The sequence below is a fragment of the Lissotriton vulgaris genome, chromosome 5 (genome assembly GCF_964263255.1).
Source record: "Lissotriton vulgaris chromosome 5, aLisVul1.2, whole genome shotgun sequence".
Lineage (NCBI taxonomy): Eukaryota > Metazoa > Chordata > Amphibia > Caudata > Salamandridae > Lissotriton > Lissotriton vulgaris.
The window spans coordinates 286,983,685-287,008,875 of NC_141693.1; the positions used below are offsets into that span (position 1 = coordinate 286,983,685).

The following is a 25,191-nucleotide window of genomic DNA, read 5'->3' on the forward strand; positions in this document are numbered from 1 at the left end:
CTGTTTGTAGTGACCCCAAATGGTTTGATCACTCCTGCTCCAGGGCATGTCGTGACTTAAAGGCGGCTCTGAAGATTAGCCCTAGGGACCCGATACAGATCAGGGCATCACGCCTTTTATATTAAAAGGCTCTGGCTAAGAGCAAGTCAGAAGTGAAAGACAGTATTTAGCAAGATCTGTTAGACCCCAAAATTATTGGCAATAGCAAGAAATAATAATAATAATAATAATAATAATAATAATAATAATACTGTAATTTGTTAAGCGCGACAGCTACCCCCAGCACAGGGGTGTCCCGGCGCTGAAAATTACACTAGGTGAAAGGCAATGAAGGGGAGCGGACAGCGTTTACATCTGCAGTGCTGCTGTCTTAAACAGCCATGTCTTCAGAGATTTTTGAAAGCAGGCTTCGGACTTGGCACTGCGCAGCTGGGCAGGGAGGGAGTTCCACAGAGTAGCTGTTTTAACTGTAAAGGCACGCCCGCCCAGCCATGCTTTCTCAAAGCGTGGTATCTGTAACCAGTTGTAGGAATTGGGGCGCAGCACTCGATACTGTTTATAAGGATAGAGTCTCTCCTTCAGATAATTGGGGCAGTTTCCATTCAGAGCCCGATAAGCCATTGTCATGGTTTTAAAAATTATTTTTTTCTCCACTGGCAACCAGTGTAGTTTACGCAAATGCGGAGACATGATGTCGAAAAGGAATCCCGCAAATCAATCTCGCAGCCGCATTTTGAATCATCTGCAGGCGATGAATAGCGTATTTCGGGAGGCCAAGATATAGAGCGTTGGCATAATCCAGCCTGGACGTAACTGTAGCATGTACCACTGTTTTGCGGCAATCATTTGGTAAGAGGTGCAAAATTTTCCGGAGGTTTTTCAGTTTACTGATACAGGTCGCCGAGACTTGTTGTATTTGGGCTGAGAAGGTCAGGTTTGCTTCCCATTTCACTCCTAGATTGCGGATTGAGGTAGCTGGGATGGGTGGAATGCCCATTTCGACTGGCCACCAGAGCTCTGACTTTGGCTTATTGCCTTGGCCGAAGAACAGCACCTCAGTTTTTTCCGCATTCAATTTAAATTGGTTAGCATTCATCCACCTAGCTATGTCTCGTAGGCACCCCTTAAAATTTTTAAAACCAACCACTGTCTGCTCTATAAAAGAGAACACCAACTGGGTGTCGTCAGCAAAAGAACTAGCTTTCACCCCCCAGTTGGCGATCAACGAAAACAAAGGAGCTAGGTAGAGGTTAAAAAGTAAGGGACTCAATGCAGAGCCTTGGTGTACTCCGCACCATAATTGTTTTGACTTAGATTCATATGGCGTAAGGGCAACTCTCTGCGTGCGTCCACTTAAGTAAGAGGACAGCCATGTAAGAGCTCTGCCTTCCAGAGAACCTCTGGGGTATTATTAACAAACCTTTATTTGAGTCACCAGGTGATACCTCAGTTGGTACTAACATAACTGAAGATGAGTTGGTACCCCATTTTAGTACTATTTTTAGCAGTAACATTCCAGTCAGAATTTATGAGAGGCGAATAAAGAGTAAACCCACCACGTTTTACCGTCAGTGAGGTTGATAAGGGCATAACGGGGTTGTTAAGTAATAAAGCGCCAGGCCCCGATGGCTTTCCCCCAGACCTTTTTAAATCAAGGGTACCTCTCTGGGCGCCTGTCCTTACTGCTGTGCTTAATGCAGCTGCAGAACATGGCTGCCCAAGGTCGTGGGGGACCTCTACGATAGTGCCAGTTTTTTAAGAAAGGGGACCGGAATAGCACCTCCTGCTACAGGCCGATATCCTTAATTGATTCTGTGGTTAAAGTAGTGGTTGGAGTAATCTTGAATAGATTAACAGCCTGGGCAAAAGAGCATGAGATAATTTCCCCAATTCAATATGGCTTTCGGCCTGGTCACTCCACAATTGCACAGTGTCTTAACTTATATATGGTCTTAGGAAAGTACACCCTAGCGCGCCAGGGTACCATCCATATGGCGTTCATGGATCTCTCCTCAGCTTTCGATTGTGTTAATAGGGGCAAGCTTTGGGAGGTCATGGGCAACATGGGTGTGGAGCAAAATCTGGTTAACCTTTTGGCAGACCTGCACCAGGATACCAGGGCCAACGTAAGGTACTCTCAGGACCTTAGGGTGTCTAGGGACTTTGTGTCCACCGGAGAGTCAGGTAGGGTTGTATTTTGGCTCCGTTCCTTTTCAACATATAAATTAACAATTTGGAGTAGTCCCTATTAAATACTGGTGCTGATTACCCTTATGTTGGGCGTAAGGGGTTACCTGTTTTATTATACGCGGATGACGCCATCTTATTGGCTAGGACCGCAAGAGGGCTTCAAATTTTATTAGAAGCTTTTTACAGCTTTATGAAATCCTGTGACTTATCTACTAATACAACATCCTTCCTAATGCAGGTAGGGCAACGTAATAAGAAGCCGTTTTTATTTCGGGTTAACGAGAAGATCCCTACAACAAAAACCTTTTCATATTTGGGCGTCCTTTTTGATGACCAGCTGAATTAGGGCCCTTCAGTCCAGAGGAAAAGGGGGAAGATAACCCAAGCAAACGCGGCCATCTTTAATTTTGCCAGGAAAATGGGCAAACGCCCTATTGCTGCTCTGTTAAAGATCTATCAGGAAAAGAGTGTGGCGATAGGCTGTTACGGAAGTGAACTCTGGGGGTATGTGGCAGTTAATGACCTTGTGGTGGCAGAGGGGCTAAGAAGACGCCGGTCAGCCCGTGAGTGCTTCCAGGTGTGGGCTTGGTCAGCGTGCCCCCTGGGAGATGTAGTCTCTCCTCCTTTGCTCCTCGGGTCAGAACAGCAAGTACAACGATGCGGCTGGCGAGGCGCTAAGTAGGCGCCGGTCAGCCCGTGAGTGCTTCCAGGTGTGGGCTTGGTCAGCGTGCCCCCTGGGAGATGTAGTCTCTCCTCCTCTGCACCTCGGGTCAGGACAGCAAGTACAACGATGACAAAAAGTCAATCTCTCTTAGTCAGTCAGTCTCTCTCAGTAAGGCAGTCTCTCTCTCCGTCAGGCAGTCTCTCTCTCCGTCAGGCAGTCTCTCTCTCCGTCAGGCAGTCTCTCTCTCCGTCAGGCAGTCTCTCTCTCCGTCAGGCAGTCTCTCTCTCAGTCAGTCTCTCACTGTCATTCTCTCGCTCTCTCTTACAGTCTCTCTCTCTCTGTCTCAGTCAGTTAGTCAGCCAGTCTCTCTCGTAGTCAGTCAATCAGTCTCTCTCTCAGTCAGCCAGTCTCTCTCTCAGTCAGCCAGTCTCTCCAAGTCAGCCAGTCTCTCCAAGTCAGCCAGTCTCTCCAAGTCAGCCAGTCTCTCCAAGTCAGCCAGTCTCTCCAAGTCAGCCAGTCTCTCCAAGTCAGCCAGTCTCTCCAAGTCAACCAGTCTCTCTCAGTCAGTCTCTCTCAGTCAGTCTCTCTCTCTCAGTCAGTCTCTCTCAGTCAGTCTCTCTCAGTCAGTCTCTCTCAGTCAGTCTCTCTGTCAGTTCTCTTACGTCAGCTAGTCTCTCGGTCAGTCTCTCTCAGTCAGTCTCTCTCAGTCAGTCTCTCTCAGTCAGTCTCTCTCAGTCAGTCTCTCTCAGTCAGTCTCTCTCAGTCAGTCTCTCTCAGTCAGTCTCTCTCAGTCAGTCTCTCTTAGTCAGTCTCTCTCAGTCAGTCTCTCTCAGTCAGTCTCTCTCAGTCAGTCAGTCAGTCTCTCTCAGTCAGTCAGTCAGTCTCTCTCAGTCAGTCAGTCTCTCTCAGTCAGTCAGTCTCTCTCAGTCAGTCAGTCTCTCTCAGTCAGTCAGTCAGTCTCTCTCAGTCAGTCAATCAGTCTCTCTCAGTCAGTCAATCAGTCTCTCTCTTAGTCTCTCTCAGTCTCTTAGTCTCTTAGTCTCTCTCTCAGTCTCTTAGTCTCTCTCTCAGTCTCTTAGTCTCTCTCAGTCTCTTAGTCTCTCTCTCTCAGTCTCTTAGTCTCTCTCTCACATTCTCTCTCTCCGTCAGGCAGACTCTCTCTCCGTCAGGCACACTCTCTCTCCGTCAGGCAGACTCTCTCTCCGTCAGGCAGACTCTCTCTCCGTCAGGCAGTCTCTCTCTCAGTCAGGCAGTCTCTCTCTCAGTCAGTCTCTCACTGTCATTCTCTCGCTCTCTCTTACAGTCTCTCTCTCTCTCTGTCTCAGTCAGTCAGTCAGCCAGTCTCTCCGTCCCAGTCAGTCAGCCAGTCTCTCCGTCCCAGTCAGTCAGTCAGTCTCTCAGTCCCAGTCAGTCAGCCAGTCTCTCAGTCCCAGTCAGTCTCTCTCAGTCAGTCAGTCAGTCAATCAGTCAGTCTCTCTCTTAGTCAGTCAATCAGTCTCTCTCTCCGTCAGGCAGACTCTCTCTCCGTCAGGCAGACTCTCTCCGTCAGGCAGACTCTCTCCGTCAGGCAGACTCTCTCCGTCAGGCAGACTCTCTCTCCGTCAGGCAGACTCTCTCTCCGTCAGGCAGACTCTCTCTCCGTCAGGCAGACTATCTTTCCGTCAGGCAGACTATCTCTCCGTCAGGCAGACTATCTCTCCGTCAGGCAGACTCTCTCTCCGTCAGGCAGACTCTCTCTCCGTTAGGCAGACTCTCTCGGTCATTCTCTTGCTCTCTCTTACAGTCTCTCCCACTCAGTCTTTCTTTCAGTCAGTCTTTCTTTCAGTCAGTCTTTCTTTCAGTCAGTCTCTCTTTCGGCCAGTCTCTCTTTCAGTCAGTCTCTCTCGGCCAGTCTCTCTTTCAGTCAGTCTCTCTCGGCCAGTCTCTCTTTCAGTCAGTCTCTCTCTCTCCCTTATAGTCTGTCTTTCTCTCCAAGTCAGTCAGCCTCTCTAAGTCAGTCAGCCTCTCTAAGTCAGTCAGCCTCTCTAAGTCAGTCAGCCTCTCTAAGTCAGTCAGCCTCTCTAAGTCAGTCAGCCTCTCTAAGTCAGTCAGCCTCTCTAAGTCAGTCAGCCTCTCTAAGTCAGTCAGCCTCTCTAAGTCAGTCAGCCTCTCTAAGTCAGTCAGCCTCTCTAAGTCAGTCAGCCTCTCTAAGTCAGTCAGCCTCTCTAAGTCAGTCAGCCTCTCTAAGTCAGTCAGCCTCTCTAAGTCAGTCAGCCTCTCTAAGTCAGTCAGCCTCTCTAAGTCAGTCAGCCTCTCTAAGTCAGTCAGCCTCTCCAAGTCAGTCAGCCTCTCCAAGTCAGTCAGCCTCTCCAAGTCAGTCAGCCTCTCCAAGTCAGTCAGCCTCTCCAAGTCAGTCAGCCTCTCCAAGTCAGTCAGCCTCTCCAAGTCAGTCAGCCTCTCCAAGTCAGTCAGCCTCTCCAAGTCAGTCAGCCTCTCCAAGTCAGTCAGCCTCTCCAAGTCAGTCAGCCTCTCCAAGTCAGTCAGCCTCTCCAAGTCAGTCAGCCTCTCCAAGTCAGTCAGCCTCTCCAAGTCAGTCAGCCTCTCCAAGCCAGTCAGCCTCTCCAAGCCAGTCAGCCTCTCCAAGCCAGTCAGCCTCTCCAAGCCAGTCAGCCTCTCCAAGTCAGTCAGCCTCTCCAAGTCAGTCAGCCTCTCCAAGTCAGTCAGCCTCTCCAAGTCAGTCAGCCTCTCTCTCCCTTACAGTCTCTCTCTCCCTTACAGTCTCTCTCTTTCTCTCTAAGCCAGTCAGTCTCTCTCTGTCAGTCTCTCTCTGTCAGTCTCTCTCTGTCAGTCTCCCTGTCAGTCAGTCTCTCTTTCAGTCAGTCTCTCTTTCAGTCAGTCTCTCTTTCAGTCAGTCTCTCTTTCAGTCAGTCTCTCTCGGTCAGTCAGTTCTCTCTTAAGTCAGCTAGTGTCTCAGTCAGTCTCTCAGTCTCTCTCTTAGTCAGTCAGCCTCTCTCTGTCAGTCAGCCTCTCTCTGTCAGTCAGTCTCTCTGTCAGTCAGTCTTTCTGTCAGTCAGTCTCTCAGTCAGTCAGTCTCTCAGTCAGTCAGTCTCTCAGTCAGTCAGTCTCTCAGTCAGTCAGTCTCTCAGTCAGTCAGTCTCTCAGTCAGTCAGTCTCTCAGTCAGTCAGTCTCTCAGTCAGTCAGTCTCTCTCTCAGTCAGTCTCTCTCTCAGTCTCTCTCTCAGTCAGTCTCTCTCTCAGTCAGTCTCTCTCTCAGTCAGTCTCTCTCTCAGTCAGTCAGTCTCTCTCTCTCAGTCAGTCTCTCTCTCAGTCAGTCAGTCTCTCTCTCAGTCAGTCAGTCTCTCTCTGTCAGTCAGTCTCTCAGTCAGTCTCTCTCAGTCAGTCAGTCTCTCAGTCAGTCTCTCTCAGTCAGTCTCTTTCTCAGTCTCTCTCTCAGTCAGTCTCTCTCTCAGTCTCTCTCCCAGTCAGTCAGTCTCTCTCCCAGTCAGTCAGTCTCTCTCTCAGTCAGTCAGTCTCTCTCTCAGTCAGTCAGTCTCTCTCTCAGTCAGTCAGTCGGTCTCTCTAAGTCAGTCTCTCTAAGTCAGTCAGTCAGTCAGTCTCTCTCTCAGTCAGTCAGTCTCTCTCTGTCAGTCAGTCTCTCTCTGTCAGTCAGTCTCTCTCTCAGTCAGTCTCTCTCAGTCAGTCTCTTTCTCAGTCTCTCTCTCAGTCAGTCTCTCTCTCAGTCTCTCTCCCAGTCAGTCAGTCTCTCTCTCAGTCAGTCAGTCTCTCTCTCAGTCAGTCAGTCTCTCTAAGTCAGTCAGTCTCTCTAAGTCAGTCAGTCTCTCTAAGTCAGTCAGTCTCTCTAAGTCAGTCAGTCGGTCTCTCAGTCAGTCAGTCGGTCTCTCAGTCAGTCAGTTCTCTCTTAAGTCAGCTAGTGTCTCAGTCAGTCGCTCAGTCTCTCTCTGTCAGTCTCTCTCTTAGTCAGTCAGTCTCTCAGTCTCTCTCCCTCAGTCAATCATTCTCTCTCTCTGTCAGGCATTCTCTCTCTCTGTCAGGCATTCTCTCTCTCTGTCAGGCATTCTCTCTCTCCGTCAGACAGTCTCTCTCTCCGTCAGACAGTCTCTCTCTCTCAGACAGTCTCTCGCTCTCAGACAGTCTCTCGCTCTCAGACAGTCTCTCGCTCTCAGACAGTCTCTCGCTCTCTCTTAGTCTCTGAATTTGAATTTAAAAGTATTTATTGAGCGCTCGTACACCAGGCAGTTTCATGGCGCTGTTGAGGAGAGTGAGTCCTGAGAGGAAGGGTGTAGTTTTAGATTTTATGAGCCTGTGCGAACAAATTGGTTTTCAGTGTGCTGCGGAACTCCAGGTAGGATGATGTTGATCTCAATTGGAAAGGTAGAGAAGTCCAAAATTGTGGAGCAAGGACGGAGAACGTCGTGCCTTCCGTTCTGCTCTTCTTGAACCTGAGCACCACCAGGAGGGATTGAGAGGAAGACCTCAGTTGTCTGCTGGGGGTATAGGGTCTGATTTTGGAAGTGATGAAAGATGGGGCTGTTCCTGCGAGGGCTGGAACGTAATGCAACCCATCTTAAAGAGGGCCCTTTCTCTGCTGGTGAGCCAGTGGAGGGATCTTAGAAGGGGAGAGGTGTGGTGAGATTTGGGTAAACCATAGACCAGGTGGGCAGCTTAGTTCTGCACCAGTTGGAGCCGCCGAAAGGCGTATGCTGGGACCCCAGTGTACAGGACATTCCGGTAATCTAGCCGGGAGAGGACCATGGTCATCAGGATCAGTTTGAGGGCTGAGAAAGAAAAAAAACGTGACATTTTTCGAATGGTGCGTAAGGTGAAGAAACAAGAGGAAACCACCGTGCTAATCTGGGAGTGTAGGGCGAGTTGTTGATTGAGGGAGATCCCCAATGTCTTGACAGAGGGAGAGGGAGAGGGGGGGGGACCAAAGGAGGGGGGCCAGAAACTGGTAGGGTTGAGTTTACTGCCAGTGAGGAGAAGCTCGGTCTTGTCAGAGTTGAGCTTAAGATGGTTAAAGCTCATCCAATCCCTGATAAAGACCATCACCGACTGGAAGTTGTTGATAGAGTCAGGGGAGTCGGAGAGGTTGAAAATGAGCTGGAGGTCATCGGCATAATTAAACACCGTGACCTCCATCCTTTTGTAGGGCAAAAATAAGCGGAAAAATATATAAATTAAAGAGAAGGGGGAAAGAGAAGATCCCTGAGGGACGCCCCATCGCACTTTGTGGGCCTCGGAGGAGAAGTTCGCCAGATGGACTGCCTGTGACCGGTCGCTCAAAAATGAGCTGATCCAGGCAAGGGCAGGACCTCCAATGCATGGTGTGGTCCACCGCGTCGAAGGCGGCCGATAGGTCAAGGAGAACCAGTGCCTGTGGGAGGTTGGCATCTTGTCCCTCTCTGAGTGTGTCTAAAACAGAGACCACCACTTTCTCGGTGGAGTGGAGGGGGCGAAACCCTGCTTGCCATGGAGAGAGATAGCCGCTGTCCTCAATGAAAGAACTTAAGATTTTGGTAACGTGTCGTTCGAGAAGGGGAGGAGAGAAATCGGCCGATAGTTTACCAGCGCTGTCGGGTCTGCGCTTGGTTTTTCAGGATTGGAATGATGGTGGCTGATTTGTGGCTGGGAGGAACGGTACCTGTCTTAAGGGTCTCGTTGAGAAAGGTGAGGGGGGGAGAGGGCAGGTGAGGAAGATATCTCGTAAGATGTGAGCCGGACAGATGTCGGAAGGAGATCCAGATTTGACGCAGGGGAGTAAGGAAAGGAAGATGTCTTTAGACAGCGGGGTTATAAGGTCGAGGTGGGAGGTGTTCGGAGGTGAATCAGGGTTTAGGAAGGCTGGGGAGGGAGGAGGAATGTTGGCCTTGATGTCTACGATTTTGTTAATAAAAAAGTTGTTCAGTGAGTCGCACAGGGGTTGGGAGGGTACTGGCTTGGGTGTGGTCCGGTCTGAAGAGGCCAATTCGAAAACTGTGGCAAAGATTTCTCTGGGTTTGTTCTCTGCCCGGAGGATTTTATTCGAGAAGTAGCAGATTTTGGCATCTAGGATGGCTTTCTTGTACTCAGCCTGGGTAGAGGAGTACAGTAATTTGGTAGCAGTGCAGTACGTGCGTCTCCACGCCCGTTCTGCACGGCGGGTGGCGCGTTTTTTCTCCATGAGTTCCGGAGTGAACCATTTGCTGACGTCGTGAGCGCTTCTTACTCTAATGCGTTTTAGGGGTGCCACCTGATCGCAGGCGTTAGATAGCCATTTATTAAGGGTTTCTGCCTGAAGCGGTGTGGCCTGGTTCTCTGTGGTTGGACTAGAGGCTAATAGGGAGGAGCAGAGTAGTGGGATATCGACTTTGCCCCAGTTGCGGGCCCAGGTGTTCTTGGGCAGGAGGGGTTTGATGGTCAGACTTGAGTCCAAGAAAAAGGTGATTAAGTGATGGTCAGACCACAGGCAAGGGGTAACAGTGAGAGTATGAATAGGGGTGTTGAGGGACCAAACTTGGTTTAATATATGGCCCTGGATGTGGGTAGGGATGTGGATGTGGGATATAAAATTCAAGCTTTGAAGTGATTCCGTGAAGTCTTTGGAAGAGGCATCTTCTGCCGGATCGGATGGCCAGAAATTGAAGTTGCCAAGTACCAGGACTGCCGAGTTGTTGACGGCTAATGTGGCTAGTAGGTCCAGGAAGGCTGAGAGAAAGTGCGGCATATTTTTGGGAGGTCGATACATCAGGACACATGTGATAGGTGTCTGGAAGAAGTTAGAGCGAGCAACTAAATAGTCCACTTCTGGGATAGGGGGGTGGGGTAATAGTTGGAACTGTAGGTCTGAGCGGATGATCAGAGCCACTCCCCCTCCTGCTTTGCCGGGGGGTCCATCGGCCCGGAGGGCATAGTAAGAAGAGGGCAGGGCAGCGAGCAGGTTGGGCAGGGAATCCTGGCAGAACCAGGTTTCCGTGAGTAACAGTAGATCATGTTTCTGCGTGTCCAGGAGAGTGAACAGGTCGAGATGGTGTTTTACTGCCGACCGGGTGTTAAGTAGGTAAGCAGAGATTGTTGGTGAGACACTTACTTGAAAGGTGGAGGAGCTAGTGCAGATGGAAGGTCGTGTTAACGAAGGCAGGTAGGCTGGGAGAGAGGGCAAGGGATGAGTGTTTAAAATCCCGACCTCTGTATTGTGGCCCAGCGCGACTTGGTTCAGGTCCCAGGGGCCTTGGTGGGCACATAATGTTTCCGGGGGGTAAGAGACAAAATGGGCGTGGTGTTGTGCCCCTGGCCCCGCCCGGTCCCGGACGAGCGCAGACAGGCTTGCCTTAGGCGCGGTGACGGCGCGCCCGCTGCGCTCGTCCGCTGCGCGTCCGGGAGGTGCACATTTATAGGAGAGATGAGGGGCGTCGCCTCACATCAGTGGGCGTGGCCTGTGGGCTTGTCGGTGATGGCGGGGACTAATTAGCCGACCCGCGGCAGCGCTAACATCTGCTGCGCGGGAGTTTCCTGTGTGCTGTTCCCAGGGGAAAGTGCCCAGCAAAGAGAGCAGTCAGGTAAGGTTAAAAATAAACACAACATACAGATTTGTTAAAAATACACAAGCGTTGCTCCCGGCTTCCGCCTCAGGAGTGTCAGTTTCCTCAAAGCGCGGGCTTGCAATCAGCGCAGCTTTTGTAGGGCGTTTTTTTAAAAAGGGGCGTGGCCTCGCATCAGTGGGCATGGCCTGTGGGCTTGTCGGTGATGGCGGCGACTAATTAGCCGACTCGCGGCAGCGCTAACATCCGCTGCACGGGAGTTTCCTATGTGCTGTTCCCAGGGGAAAGTGCCCAGCGAAGAGAGCAGTCAGGTAAGTTTAAAAGTAAACACAACATACAGATTTGTTAAAAATACACAAGCGTTGCTCCCGGCTTCTGCCTCAGGAGTGTCAGTTTCCTCTCTCTCTGTCTCAGTCAGTCAGTCTTTCTCTCAGTCAGTCTTTCTCTCAGTCAGTCTCTCTCTCAGTTAGTCTCTCTCTCAGTTAGTCTCTCAATCTCTCTCTCAGTCAGCCAATCTCTCTCTCAGTCAGCCAGTCTCTCTAAGTCAGCCAGTCTCTCTAAGTCAGCCAGTCTCTCTAAGTCAGCCAGTCTCTCTAAGTCAGCCAGTCTCTCTAAGTCAGCCAGTCTCTCTAGGTCAGTCTCTCTAAGTCAGTCAGTCTCTCTCGGCCAGTCAGTTCTCTCTTAAGTCAGCTAGTCTCTTGGTCAGTCTCTCAGTCAGTCAGTCTCTTAGTCTCTCTCTCAGTCAATCATTCTCTCTCTCCGTCAGGCAGACTCTCTCTCAGACAGTCTCTCTCTGTCATTCTCTCGCTCTCTCTTAGTCTCTCTCTCTCTCTCTTAGTCTCTCTCTCTCTCTGTCACTCTCAGTCAGTCTTTCTCTCAGTCAGTCAGTCTCTCAGTCCCTGTCAGTCAGTCTCTCAGTCCCAGTCAGTCAGTCAATCTCTTAGTCAGTCAGTCTCTTAGTCTCTCTCTCGGTCAGTCGCTCTCTCAGTCAGGCAGCATCTCTCTCAGTCAGGCAGTCTCTCCCTCAGTCAGGCAGTCTCTCTCTCCCTTACAGTTTCTCTCTCGCTTACTTTCTCTTTCTCTCTCACACTCTCTCTCTCTCTCTCTCGCAGTCAGTCTCTCTCTCTCTCTGTCAGTCTCTCGGTCAGTCTCTCCCTCTCTCAGTCAGTCTCTCTCTCGGTCAGTCAGTAACTCAGCCTCACAGTCAGTCAGTCTCTCTCTCTCTACCCTTTTTCCTCGCTCTTAACGGTCTCTCTCTCCACTCTCTCTCTCTCTCTCTCTCCATTCTCTCTGTGAGGGGCCACGGCTACATTACCTGAAAGGTCCACGGGCCACCAAGGAAGGCCTGCCGGGTCGCTAGCGGACCGCTGGCCGTACTTAGAGTACCCCAGATTTAGATTTACTGATATTGATTAATGGACTGTTAATGTATGTGCCTTACAGAGTGCTGGGTACACTGTACAATTGGAAAGCCTGATTTCTTGAATTTTGTTTGGATTCACACGCTTTATTTAAATGTTTATTGAGAAACAGTGTAATGCTAGGTAATAATGAATGCATTTTGACATGGATTTGTATTCTATTGGTTTTAATGTTTAATCATAACATGGTTGCTGTTTTATTAAGAGGTGACCCCTTGACAAAGCAAACAGGCTTGCCTTTTATATATGGATGTGATTACCCCTTGATAAAGCCAGTAGTCCCACCTTATTTAAAAAGTCTCTCCTTCTAATATGATGAGTGCTCTCATTGGCCGGTCGTGCATGCCCCAGCCCAGTGACTTTATATTTAGAAATTGTAGTTAGATCATATTTTGCATTTTTTTTTTAATTAGAAATTTACTATAGAAATGTAACATTGTGTGATTTGAGCTATCTCAGTGATTTCAGCAACGATGTAATTGAACATGTAATGAGTGTTTTAAAATGTGAGGTCATACGCAGTACATGGTAGGGACAAACATTTTTTTTGTAAACTATAACTGGTCTTTTTCAGTGTATTTTGAAGATGAAATGGTATTTTTAACTGACATTTTCACCATACAAGAATGTCACTTTAACCTTTATTTTTTCCCCAGTAAATTTCTGTAGTTGTTTTAACGGAAAATAAGATATTAAAAGACCTAACTATAATGTCACTTTAACCTTTGTTTGTTTCCAGTGAAAATACATCTATATGGTTTTTGTACGTAAATATGTATAGGTGTTTTAGGGTTCAGGCATGGGATCAAGTTCAGGGTTAAGGGGGAGGCTTAAAGGTTTTGGGGAATTTTTTAGTTATACAATTGTCTTTTACTTATGATTACTGAGATTTGTAGAGTTGAGGGATGTGTAGAGTTTTGGGTTAAGGGCTTTAGGGTTCAGGGTTGGGAATGGGTTTGAGTTTTAGTCAAGGCTGGAATGGCTGTATAGGCGTTTCCCCAGTAGGCTGGAAGGGTGGGGGGCCGCTTCTGTAGCAGTGCAGCAGTTTTAAAAGCACTGCAGAGTGTCTTGTATTACCAAAAACTTTCAGGCAATAACAAAAGTGCCAATATAACTCTGGTGATTAACGTACCTGCTGGAAAGAGATTTGAGGTTTGTCTAGTAGTAGTTTTGACTCATCTAAAGTAGCGCACAGGTTAATATGCCTGTTGCAAAAAGGGTTTACTATGCAGATCACACAACAGTATTTTATGTGCATAGTTCAGTGGGTCGCTGCTTTTGTCACATGGATCCTTTTGTTACTGTGCAGTTAATAAATTACAATCATAATCTAGGTTAGAAAGCTATGTTTTTCCCCTCAATCTTTCATTATCCTAATTTTGCTAAAAAGGGTTTACTTGTGTAGAAATAAAGTCTTATTAGTAAAGTCAACCCTAACCACTGTTTTATGTTCTGGATCCTGAGGTCTGTGCTTCCCCAGACCTTGCACTCTTAAAAGATGCCTACCAGTATAGATATGTGAATCCTACACCCTGTAGTCCCCTTTGTCTTATGTAACATTTTTATATACTGATTACACACAAATCAATCACTTTCTTTGTATGTGTGTGATATAAAATGCTCAGACACCCTACACTAGAATGAGAGGTGCTATAAAGTAAATGAAAGAGAGGGAATATGGAGAGATGATAGGCATTGTTGGAGGGTGATAGTGTGGGAATCATTGAAGAGCCCCAATAAAGATTGCTATATCCTGGTGCACAGTAAGGTCATCATCTACTATGCTTTAAAAACTAATACAATTATGTATATAATGAAAAATTGTGTTAAAGAATGACCATTTTCCCACAAACGTTCTTGAGGGGAGATAAACATCCCCCAAGCCTCCTTGTAGCAGTCAGGCTTGCTGTGCTTGCTATGCACCGTATAGGGGATGGTCTACAAAATTTGCCAGGGCTGTTTCAGGTTCCCAGTACGTCCCTGGTTTTAGGGCTTTGGGCAAAGTTTGGGTATTGCTTTATTGTGTTTTAGGATTTGATTATATTTTTTCTAGCTATGGGCTGTATTTTTGGGTTAAAAAAGGTAATTTGGGGGGGAAATAGGTTTTAGGGTACTGCAATAGTTAAGAGCAATTAAAAAATGATCAAATGAAACATCACTATATTATCAATATTAAAAATATAACTATTATTTGAATTATGATTATTTGTACCGTTATTCTTATTATAATTACTATTTAAAAAATGACAATAGTTAAAAACAAAAAGTTTACAAATAAAGTACACACATATATATGCACACACATGCACTCAAATACATACTTAAAATATACTTACATTCAATGATGAGGAGTAAAAAGCACTCTCGATGTAAACTCTTCCAATATAAAAATACTGCCTCATGCACTTACTGCAACGCAAGGACTCCAGATATAAAGAGCAAAAGAAGCAAAGACCTATATACTTTTGATGTACGTAAAGTATTTCTGCTTTAGGCCCTTCAAAATAGCTTTCATAAATAGGGCGAAAAGTGTCCAAGATATTGAGGTGAATTGAGAGACAAGAGAATTTAACAACTCACACAAGAGAACAAAACTTCTCAGATCCACTTAAACAATCTTTATTAAAATTCACAGTTCAAGTTAAATAGTAAATTCCATCTCATAAGCCTCTCATTCTGCTCCACCCCTTTTTGCTGTGTAGATCTTGGGGGCTTGCCAGCCTTCTGGAAGTTTTTTCAACCCTGCTGCACGCCAAATGCGCTTCAGATCTCGTTCAAATTTTACCTATAATAGAGTGGGAAAAAAATAACTATTGAAAATGAAACTAAAATTTAGTCTGCATCATAAACCATGTAAAGGTCCAGCAGTCACGGATACAATCTTCCAAGTCAAAGTGCAACAAACTGTTATTCTCCGTACTACAGATCAGGGTCAATTTATAAATTGGACCTGTAATCGGGACTCCAAGGAAGATTTTGAAATACAAATAATATCTTCCATACTGTTTGAAGTAGTCACAGAAAGATTCATTTTCATTCCAGACAGGAGCAGTTTTCAGGGGAGTAAAAAAATAGTTTTAAAACAATAGTTTTGATTACTGTGGGTATTTTTCTTGTAAAAGAAAAACGGTAACTCAAAAGCTCTCTTACTATCACACCAAAACAATATTATAACCATTTCTTATGTCACACAGAACAATGGATCATTACTCACAGTTTTGTAGGAAAGTATTTAAACAAACATTGTAGATTCCACACAATTCAGATAAAAGTAATATGTATTCGGTTAACACAGATATTTTTGATGAAAACAATAAATAAATAACAATTCAAAAGCAAAAGTACACAGTGTTTTGCACAAAAATGAATGAGATGTGGCTTTTTAAGAATGGCTTGACAGAGCAGCTGTGATACACCTTATATGATCAACCTAAATAAAGAGCTTTCAGGAGTACTACAGAGAGGGGTTTTGGCTATGCCCACGTGTTGGTAAAGAGGAGGACATGTTTTGACTGGGCAGAAATTGTGTGCATATCCTTCAAGAACTATAATTATTCGTTTAAGAAGTTGCCAGATCTTGTTATCAAGTTCAGCTATTATGCTACAACAGAGCTGGACCTTTAGGTCAAACACATGTAACTACAATGCAATGGGTCGCCTAGATAAATCAGAAAACTATGTTTGTACTTCTGTGGCAGTAGTAGAGATAGGAGGGGGGCAGTTAAGGGGAATGTGTTGAAAGTTAATCGAATTATTACTTTACTATTGTTTTAATTACAGCACTATTACATTTAATTAACGTCAAATTTAATATATTGTTTATATTAAATTACTTATTTAATATACTGCAGTTTTTAAGGACTATTCCCTGAAACTTAAAAAACGCTTACTGTCCTTTAATAGTACCCCTCCCTAAACACTACAAACGCCTTGCGACCTAGTAACACTAGCCTTCCTTAAACCTTAAAAACCCCATACTATCCTTTAAAGCTACACTTTCCTGACTCCTAAATACCTTTACTACTGCTGAACACTACTCTTCCATGAACCCTAAAAACATATCATTCCTTAATGCTGCTCTTACCTGAATCCTAATGAATCCTTACCTACAGGTACCTTTTCCAGAACCCTAAAACCCTTAATGCTACCATTCCCTGAACTGGAAAGCCTTACTACTCTTTAATAATACCCATCACTGAACCCTGAAATCCTCTTACTACTCCTTAACACTCCTCTTTCCTTGAACCTTACAAACTCCTTAATATACCTTCTTTGAACCCTACCAACTCCTTAAGGCTACCCTTCACAGAAACCTGCAAACAGCTTATTATCTCTTTATGCTAACCATTTCTACTGCAAAAACTCTAACTACCCCTTAATACTACCTTCCTTGACCCTTAAACACCCTGTACCACCACACAATGCTACACATCCCTGAACTCGAAACACCCCTACTAACACTTAAACCCAGCCTTCTGTGAACCACAAAATGCCCTTACTATCCTTTGGAGCGAGCTGTTCCTGAACCCTAAAACACCTTAACATCCCTTACAGCTACCTATCCCTGCACCCTAAAAACCATTTACTACCAATTAGAACTACCCTTTCCTGAAACCTAAAAAACATTACTAGCCTTACAAGCTTCTTACTACCACTGAATGCTACAATTTATTGAACCCTTCAACTCCTTAACACTCACTCATGGACTCTGCCAGCTGAAAGCAAGTGAAGCCTAAAAGTGAAATACTGGGAAAAATGACTGATTCCTCTGCTAATTACTCATTTTTAAGACAACCTTGAGTGCCCTATTAATTCAATCACCACGCCCCCAGAGTTATCAATGCTCTCGTTATCAGGAACTCTGAAGAGTTACTAAATGATATCAGGGACTTTGTTAGAAGGCCCCTAAAGACATTGAGCAACATGGAAAAGCTCAACAATTTTAAGATTGTGTTTATAGCGTCACTGGAAGCACTTGCAGGACTACATTCTGCTGCTTATGTAAAGTGGCGCTGTGCAGCATTGCCACTTCGGAGAAACGAGCACTGCACCACTAAAGGAGTCATTTACAGAATGTTGAATGTCTCGCAGTTATAACACAATTCGATAATACTGCTACCGCAACCAGTTATCATGACATAAGTCCAAATTTAGAGATAAAATGTAAAAATAAATGTTCCCTCTCTCTTTCTGTTATTAAGAGTGTAACATTAGCATCAGTTTTTTGCTTCTGCTCTGGTACCAATAGGCAGGGAACGCAATACTTTCTCTCTTAAAGAAAAATATTGCTAAATGCCCTGAAACCCACTTTCCACACTTTTTCCTGGATTTATTTATAGCTTTTCACATGACCCCCAGAAGCAGTACGATTGATAAAATATACCAAATATTAGTGCATGACTACTCTAAATATTTCATAATAATGACCTAACTGTGAACAGTAATCTTCCCTTTTTAGGTCTCGCCTACGAAGCGTGCATGCGCTGATTAAGAGGACCTTTAGCCGTGTCTCTGCGCTTTTTGGAAGCACACACTCGTGCTTGTGGCGGCATCCACCTTGCGGGAGGCGAGCAGGGGCGCGCATGCTAATTGAAAACATACGTCTCTCTCGTCGCTGCTGCTCGCTCCCGCAAGGCGCATGGCAGCACAAGCACGAGTGAAACAGTTATTAAGCAGTGTGCAGGCAGCGTGAGGCGCGCTTGCTTGTTATTTAGTTTTGTTCTTGGTATTCTGTTATATCCGCTTTGCCACCCTAGGTACTGAAACATGGGTAGTACATGTGTTTCCTGCTGGCTCAGCTTCACCCCTTTTAGCGTGATCAGAGTATAAGTCCCTCTTTCGCTTCTTTTATTACTTGGGTAGTACTGTTTTTAGGTCGAGGACTCTATCGCACTGTGTAAGCAGTGGGTGGAGCTCCGAGATTCTATGTTTCTTAGTGTAGGGGGTTTGAACCCGCCCCTCTTCTACATTGTCTGGCCTCGTAAATGCTGGCCAGCCATTGGAGGAGAGGGGCGTCACTTCCTTTAAGCCCCGTCTTTTTCGGATTTGGGGGCGTGTTTTGTAGGTTCTTTCTATCTGTGACGTCATCCGTCACTCACCTAAAAACACGCCCCCGATTCAAAAAATTTCCGAGCTTTGCGGCAGCCATTTCTGCCCGACCGCGTTCGGCCCTTGCATCACAGATGACATTTGGCAAGAAGTTCCAAAGATGTGAAGCGCATGCCAGGTTTATTTTCTGCCACAATCCAATTGAATCAAGTGCGTAAACATTGTGCAGCTTAACGCCCGTTTTCTCTCACTGCTGTATCTACAGCAACTGCAAACTTCCACTCCAATGGTATAACAAATGCTGAGGTTACTCTATTAAATATTTGTTTTACCTCATGCCACGCTCTTAGCAACACCTTGCCTCGTGCTAAAACAGGGCTGCATCAGCGAAGATCCCTCCCGAGATTTATTATCCAGTATAATGATATAAACTGAATTTTTGACCTACTTCCCTGCTTTCCGAATAGTTTAGCACGGATAGTATTTTGTTGCTCGTCTGTATTCTCTGGCTTGATAGCTGAAGGCCACCGAGTGCTCGCACTGGTCCGAGTTAAGGCGGGATCTGTAGACTGCAAGCAGAATAAAGCGGTGTGCCCCTGAAAGGTACGTGCATGTGCGTGGTGTGTATGTATCTGACACAGGGGCTCTGGGGTTGTGTCATGATGCAGCTGTCTACGCTGCACCAAAGTAGAAGAGATCTGTGCACTTCTTTTTTTTTCCCTTCTTCTGCCCGGACATTAACTCAAAGTATCTCAGTTAATGAAGGTTTTTCTGACAGTAGCTCTGAAACAGCTCTGCAATGCAGGCTCTGGAGGAAGGCCTGGCCTGTGTCCAGGCACTGCACCAGTCCCAGCCCCACTTCTACTAGCAGCACACAGCCTTTGGCAAAGTATTGAAGTCCTAGGCACAGACCGCTGCATAACCCCTGCACCTGACATCCCACCATCGGGCATACATATCTGCTGTGGGAGGTAATGTTTGAAACAGCTGTCCCTATTTTTCAATGACTGTGGAAATCGCAAGTTCAGAGCCAACTGAGCAAGACCTTCAGCGGTAAGCAGTGGAAACAAGACTCAAGGTGTGGCCTTCGGCCACCACCCACAGTTGCTGAACCAGCTGCACACAACCTTAGCCCATGCACTGCAGGTTCTGGGCGTTCGGTCCCCATATTCACATTGCATGGCTTTCACAAGCAACCTGTAATTAAGTCTCGATAACCATCCACTTACACATGGTCAAAGGCAGTGCACAGTTGGTTGTCTTGTAAAACACCTATACATGTCTTCGCTAGTTAAAAACTACCCACGTTCAATATTGCCACGATTTGCAAATGTGGGGCACTTTTTTAAGCAATCTAATTCGCTAATCTGAGTGTGTGTGGCTCTGTGTGTGTGTGTGTGTGGCTCTGTGTGTGTGTGTGTGTGTGTGGCTGTGTGTGTGTGGCTCTGTTTGTGAGTGTGTCTGTGTGTGTGTGTGTGTGGCTCTGTGTGTGTGGCTGTGTGTGTGTGTGGCTCTGTGTGTGTGTGGCTCTGCGTGTGTGTGGCTCTGCGTGTGTGTGGCTCTGCGTGTGTGTGTGGCTCTGTGCGTGTGTGTGGCTCTGTGTGTGTGTGTGGCTCTGTGTGTGTGTGTGTGGCTCTGTGTGGGCTGCTCTTTTTGTCGGTGGCTCTATGTGTGGGTGGCTCTGTCTGTGTGAGGGTGGCTCTGTGTAGGTGGCTCTGTGTGTGTGGGTGGCTCTATGTGAATGACTGTGTGGGTGGCTCTGTATGTGTGTGTGGGTGGCTCTGTGTGGGTGTAAATGCAATAGGTCATGCATTTGCGAGCGATTAAGCTATTGGCATAGTAGATGACAATGCCATTTATTTAACAATTATGCTATTGGCAATGTCAATGACAATGCCATTTATTTATGATTTAAAAAAAAAAATGTCATGAGCAATGCCAATAGCTCTACCTTTAATAATGCAGAGACCATTGCATTATAAATGCTTGTTTCTCTTTGTTCTGTGTATGTCATTTCTGATATTGAGGCAGTACTTGCGTTTCATCGAGGATCACCCCATTGCCCATGTTGCTCCTGGGGCAGGTTTTATTTTCCTCCTATTTGGTCATCTTTGTCGCTAGTGTTAGTACGTGCCGTACTTGTGTCTTGTCTGTCTCATTCCTGATGCTGGATCAGTGCTTGTGTTTATGAGCGCTGTCATTGCTGATGACACTGTGGCAACGTTTCTGTCTGGCTTGTTTTACTCAAAGAATATCAGATAGGACAGTATGTCTATTTGATTGGACTCTTAAGTTCTCCTCCCTCCTTCATCTGTTCGGGTAGTTTTGTTCCTCTAGCGCCCTGAAGCAATCAATGGGTAATGGTTTTTAAAATAAATCAGGCTCCACCTCAAAGTTCAACCGGTGCAGTGAGGTGAGAGCACAGACATTGCATTGCCATGCTACAGACTGCAGCCTTTGTGCAGCCACTGATCTCACTCTAGCATCTAGATGTCTGCATTGAGAGAAGCCTTAGTGAAGGCTTTGTTTATTCATCTATTTAACGCTCCTACTGCTCTCTGCTTAATTGTACCTTCATTGACGCATTTTTTACAGACATTTACAAGACTGATCAGTGTAAATGTAACATTTTTGCCATCTGGCTACTGCAATCGATTGGTGCAAATTCCCAGCTTTCCAGGTGGCCTCAGAATAATTAGGGCAGTACAGTCGGTTACAAAATGTGCCTGGACTTAAAAAAAATAAAGTTATGAGAAATAAGTATTCATCCTAGCTTCACCCTCACCTCTACTTGTCCTAAATAGCACCTGACAGGTTAGCGTGACATGCGCCTGCCAGCTTCCTGTGGTGGGATCATGTCTCGGGCTCAGAGACAGCGCTCTGTGAACCCTGCAGCCTGAACGCAGATCATCGACTCCTGGAGCCCCGGCCTGGTGCAGTGACCCTGCGTGCACCATTCTGGGCTTTGAGGGCACTTTAATATTCATTCCTCAAACGGACTTTATTCTTGGACATACACTGATCTCACACTAGTTTGTGCACTGAGAGTAAAGCACTTTGGAGCAGCAGGACCTGTACCCTGTGAGTTGGTGAGGACTCGACTCTCACACTAGTGGCTAGATATATCTGGGAACATATGATTAGCACTACATTACAATGCTTCTTTCCATAAGGCACGTGTTTTAAACCGCATTTACACTGTACTCCTGGGTTACACCAAGAAGTGCGGGTTCACTCGCCTGCGAGAGCCCAAACCTAGGTCTCACCTTGGCACTCATAAGCAAGAGAGCTAAGATTCCTGTGTCAGCTCACCAGAGACACGTCTGCCATTAATCTCTTCTGCAAGGTCTTTCCACCGTTTCACGAGAGCACAAGGGGCGCCTGCTCCAGCGACTGTCATCAGTAGTTTCACTCGTTCTCTCACGCGCCTCCTTCTACTGTCTATGTTACGAAATGTGTAAAAGTCACGTAGTTTATTAGCATCATCTGCTCTTTAACATTGTGAGCGAAGCTACATTGGTTAGTTTCGCGAGTACGAACTTCTTCACTTGTTTATTAGTATGACCCAGACTTCGAGTAGGCTGAGAGAGGGATATTTAATTCACAAGGGCTGCAATCTAGTGGTACTGCCCAGATCTCTGCATTGGAAGTAGGCGAAATAGAGTAGCAAGGCCTACTAAGCCACAATTACCCTGGGACTGAATGCCAACGATCTCACACTAGTGCCTGGATATCTGCTTTGGGAATAGGCGCTAAAAAGCAGCTCTGCCTCGGTCCTCCTAGCAGTAGATGAGGTCTCCACTCATCTCACACTAGTGCCTAGATATCTGCTTTGGGAATAGGCGCTATGAAGTTGCTTGGCATCTATCTTTCTAACGGTAGGTGAGGGCTCCACTCATTTCACGTTAGTGCCAAGATATCTGCTTTGGTAATAGGTGCTATAAAGTAGCTTATCTATTATCCTCCTAGCGATAGATGAGGGCTCCTCTCATATCACACTAGTGCCTAGATATCTGCTTTGGGAGTAGGTGCTAAAAAGCGGCTTATCCATTATCCTTCTAGCGATAGATGTTGGCTCCACTCATTTCACTCTAGTGCCTAGATATCTGCTTTGGGAATAGGTGCTAAAAAGCAGCTCTGCCTCTGTCCTCCTAGCGGTAGATGTGGGATCCACCCATCTTACACCACTGCCTAGATATCTGCAGTAGAGTAGAAGGCCCGGACCCCTCGGGCCCACCAAACGTCAACATAAACAAGCTTGTCCACTTGCCTCATTTTTATTCAGTTTCACGTTTGCCTGCAGTTTGTGTTTTTTGCCTCCTCAGCGTGTTTTCAGGACACAAAGCAATTCATCTGGGTGCTTCCTGTCGGTGTGATGGGGCAGTCACAGTGTAGTGAAGCCAAGTCTATTATCCCAAGACCCGGGGTTTCGAGGTGCTCTGCCAGCAGGGAGCTAGCTGCATGCTAAAGAAAAACAAGCAATGGCATAGCCAATAGGTCTCGACTTTGGGACCTTAGAAGTGTTTAGTTATCCAGCACAATATCCTTGGTGCAACAACATCAACAGGTGCATGGCTAAACACTTATAAGGTCCCAAAGGCGAGACCCATAGGCTATGCCAATGCTTGTTTAGGTTTGACTTGACAGCACAGCTCTGGATGACGTATTTAGCGAATCTTTAAAATATGCATGACTGGGCTATGGCTTGGCCTCCACCTAGGCGAGTTCTACTCTCTGACCCTATGTTATCAGCTGATGATGCATCATCCCACTTCCCAGGAAGCGCTTTTATTAGAACACACAAGGGATTATTTTAAATCCGAAAAATAAAGTCAACTATGCTGTTTGTCACAATCAGCCATTTAGGTCCTGTATGAATTCTACACAGAAAGCAATGTTTTTGCCACTTTTGCCAAGCACTGGCAAACACAGGACAGGGTTTATTTTTAATTTTTTTTGTCCTCATTCCACCAAAAGCTGTGCAAATAAACTTTCTCAACCCATTCCATCGTGGGCGCCCGGGGCTGACGTTCTTGCATTAGCCTGGGCTGGCCCGCCCTGCCCCTTTATTCCGAGGCATGGTGTAATCATAGGACTAGCAGGGCCTTAGACCAGCCTCATTTCTCTTCCCCATTCCAACAAGGGATCCCACACCGTGCTATTTACATTTTGTGCCAATCCAGATTCTAAGCGCACAGTACTTTCATACAGAGGTGGGCTAGCGTCCTTCCATAATTTACATATCTCTCTGCGCGCAATTAAAATAAGACTAAGAAATAACGCCACTTGTGCCCCCCTTAATAAACTAACAAGATCAATGTCCAGCCCCCAAAAAACTCTAGCTGTATTCAAGCTCACTTGCGTCTTTAAAATGCCCTCCAGGGCCTCCTCCACCATAGACCAGAAAGGACCCAGAATAGGGCAATCATAAAAAACATGTATGTCATCTGCTTCGACTAATCCACATCTTGAACAAGATGGGGGGGGATTCTCAAACTTCACAATCTTTTTTGGCGTGTAATAAAGCCTGTTAATGGTGAAAAAATGATTTTTCTTCAGGGAGGATGATCTAACATATTTGTACAAGATATGGAGAGATGTATCATAAAGAGCAGCTGATGCATCTTCCAGCCTAGAGGAATTCCAGATTTGATACATTGGGGGGGGGGGGGCTCCAATCCCTCCTCCTCCAGCATTTTTCTATACCAGAATCCCACTTCCTTCTTCATTGGACTAGGGGATTGAAGAGCAGACTCGATATGCCAGTTCCCACCTATGTTCTCTCTCTCAGCGGTGAACCAGGAACAGATCTGAATGTACTTAAATCTAGAGAAGGAATCCCTGATCTTCAATCTCAAAACCTCCCATGGGAAAACCCCCTCTGATGTTACTATATCTGACCATCTTGTTATCCCTGCTCTCCTAATAGGGAGAGAGAGACTATCGTCAAAACATGACGGCAAACCCGGGGAGTCCCAGATGGGGCGAGGTCTGAATAATACTTTATGCCCCATCTCCCCTTAACTCTAGACCATACTGAAAGTGCATGTTTCAATAACTTTAGATGTACCTTTTTGTAAAATTTTGGCGCACCAAATTTATAAAGGAAACCCGGACCGCCACCCTCTTGTTCCACCATTGTGTTCAGTACCCGCCCCCAGTTGGAATCATCGGGGCTGGTAAGGAGGCATCAAATGTTTTTCAGTTGAAAAGAAAAAGCATACCAGAGAATGTCAGGAAGCGCGAGCCCTCCCTTCATCAGTCTTCTTTTTAGCTTTTTCCAGGAAATCCTGGAGTTTTTATTCACCCAGATGAAGCAGCCTATTTCCCCCCGAATTTTAGCCAGAGCTTTATATGGAAAGGTCAGTGGTATCATATTAAACAGATATGTCAGTTTCGGCAAAATTACCATTTTGACCAGATTGACACGGCCATAGATTGTGAGCTGAAGATTCTGCCATCTCAGCAGAAGGTGATCGATGTCCTTAGCCACCTTCTTTATGTTGGTCTGTGCTGTGGTGTTAAGGTCCGATATTATTATACCCAGATATCTAAACTGACTACTTCGAGCTCCCTCCCAAATATCTACCCCACAGCACATTATTTCAGTTTTTAAGTTATTGATCATGTACCTAGAGTAATGGCCAAAATCTTTCATTATCTCTTCCACTCTAGGTAAAACCTCAGTCGGATTACTAGTATAGATTAGCAAATCATCAGCATATAATGCCAATTTACAGCTAGTCTCCAACACTAAAGGGTGTGACCCGATCAACCAACCGCAGCGCTTGTGCCAAAGGCTCTATGTAGAGATCAAATAGGAGGGGCGAGATGGGGCACCCCTGCCTAGTTCCTCTCCTTACACTGAAGCGTGGTGTCAAAAGGCCGTTTAATAATATTGCAGCGGATGCGCCCTCGTAGCATCCCTTCAGTGTCTGAATGAAGGTTGCACCAAAGCCCATCGAACTCAATACGTCCCTCAGGAAGCCCCAGTTGACACGGTCAAAAGCCTTCGCCGTGTCATAAGCAGCCACTGCCAAGGGTTCCGACCGTGCCTCCGCTAGATCTATGCTTCCAATCAGCTGAAGAGTTAGATCATGTATATATCTTCCGGGAACAAAACCTTTTTGGTCTGAATTAAAAAGTTGCGGAATTAACTTTGCCAGACTCCCTGCCAAAACGCTTGTAAAGATCTAATAGTCCGCGTTTAGCAGGGAGATGGGCCTAAAGGAATCTGCCTTAAGGGGGTCCTTTCCAGGTTTTAATATAAGCACAATTGTGGACTCCTTCCACGAGGGAGGTGCCCTGCCCGCCGGGCTATGGACATAGTTCAACAGTTCACAAAGCCGTG

The 25,191-nt window shown here is 46.1% G+C and overlaps 1 protein-coding gene across 1 annotated transcript in view; it reads right to left on the minus strand.

The window, feature by feature from the left end:
* Positions 1-14,395: 14,395 nt before the first annotated feature.
* Positions 14,396-25,191, minus strand: part of AURKAIP1 (aurora kinase A interacting protein 1) — an 84,229-nt gene continuing 73,433 nt past the window's right edge. The window contains exon 4 of the mRNA XM_086921445.1: positions 14,396-14,577. Coding sequence (XP_086777571.1) covers positions 14,464-14,577 — 114 coding nt within the window. The 3' untranslated portion in view covers positions 14,396-14,463. The remainder of the gene's footprint in view (positions 14,578-25,191) is intronic.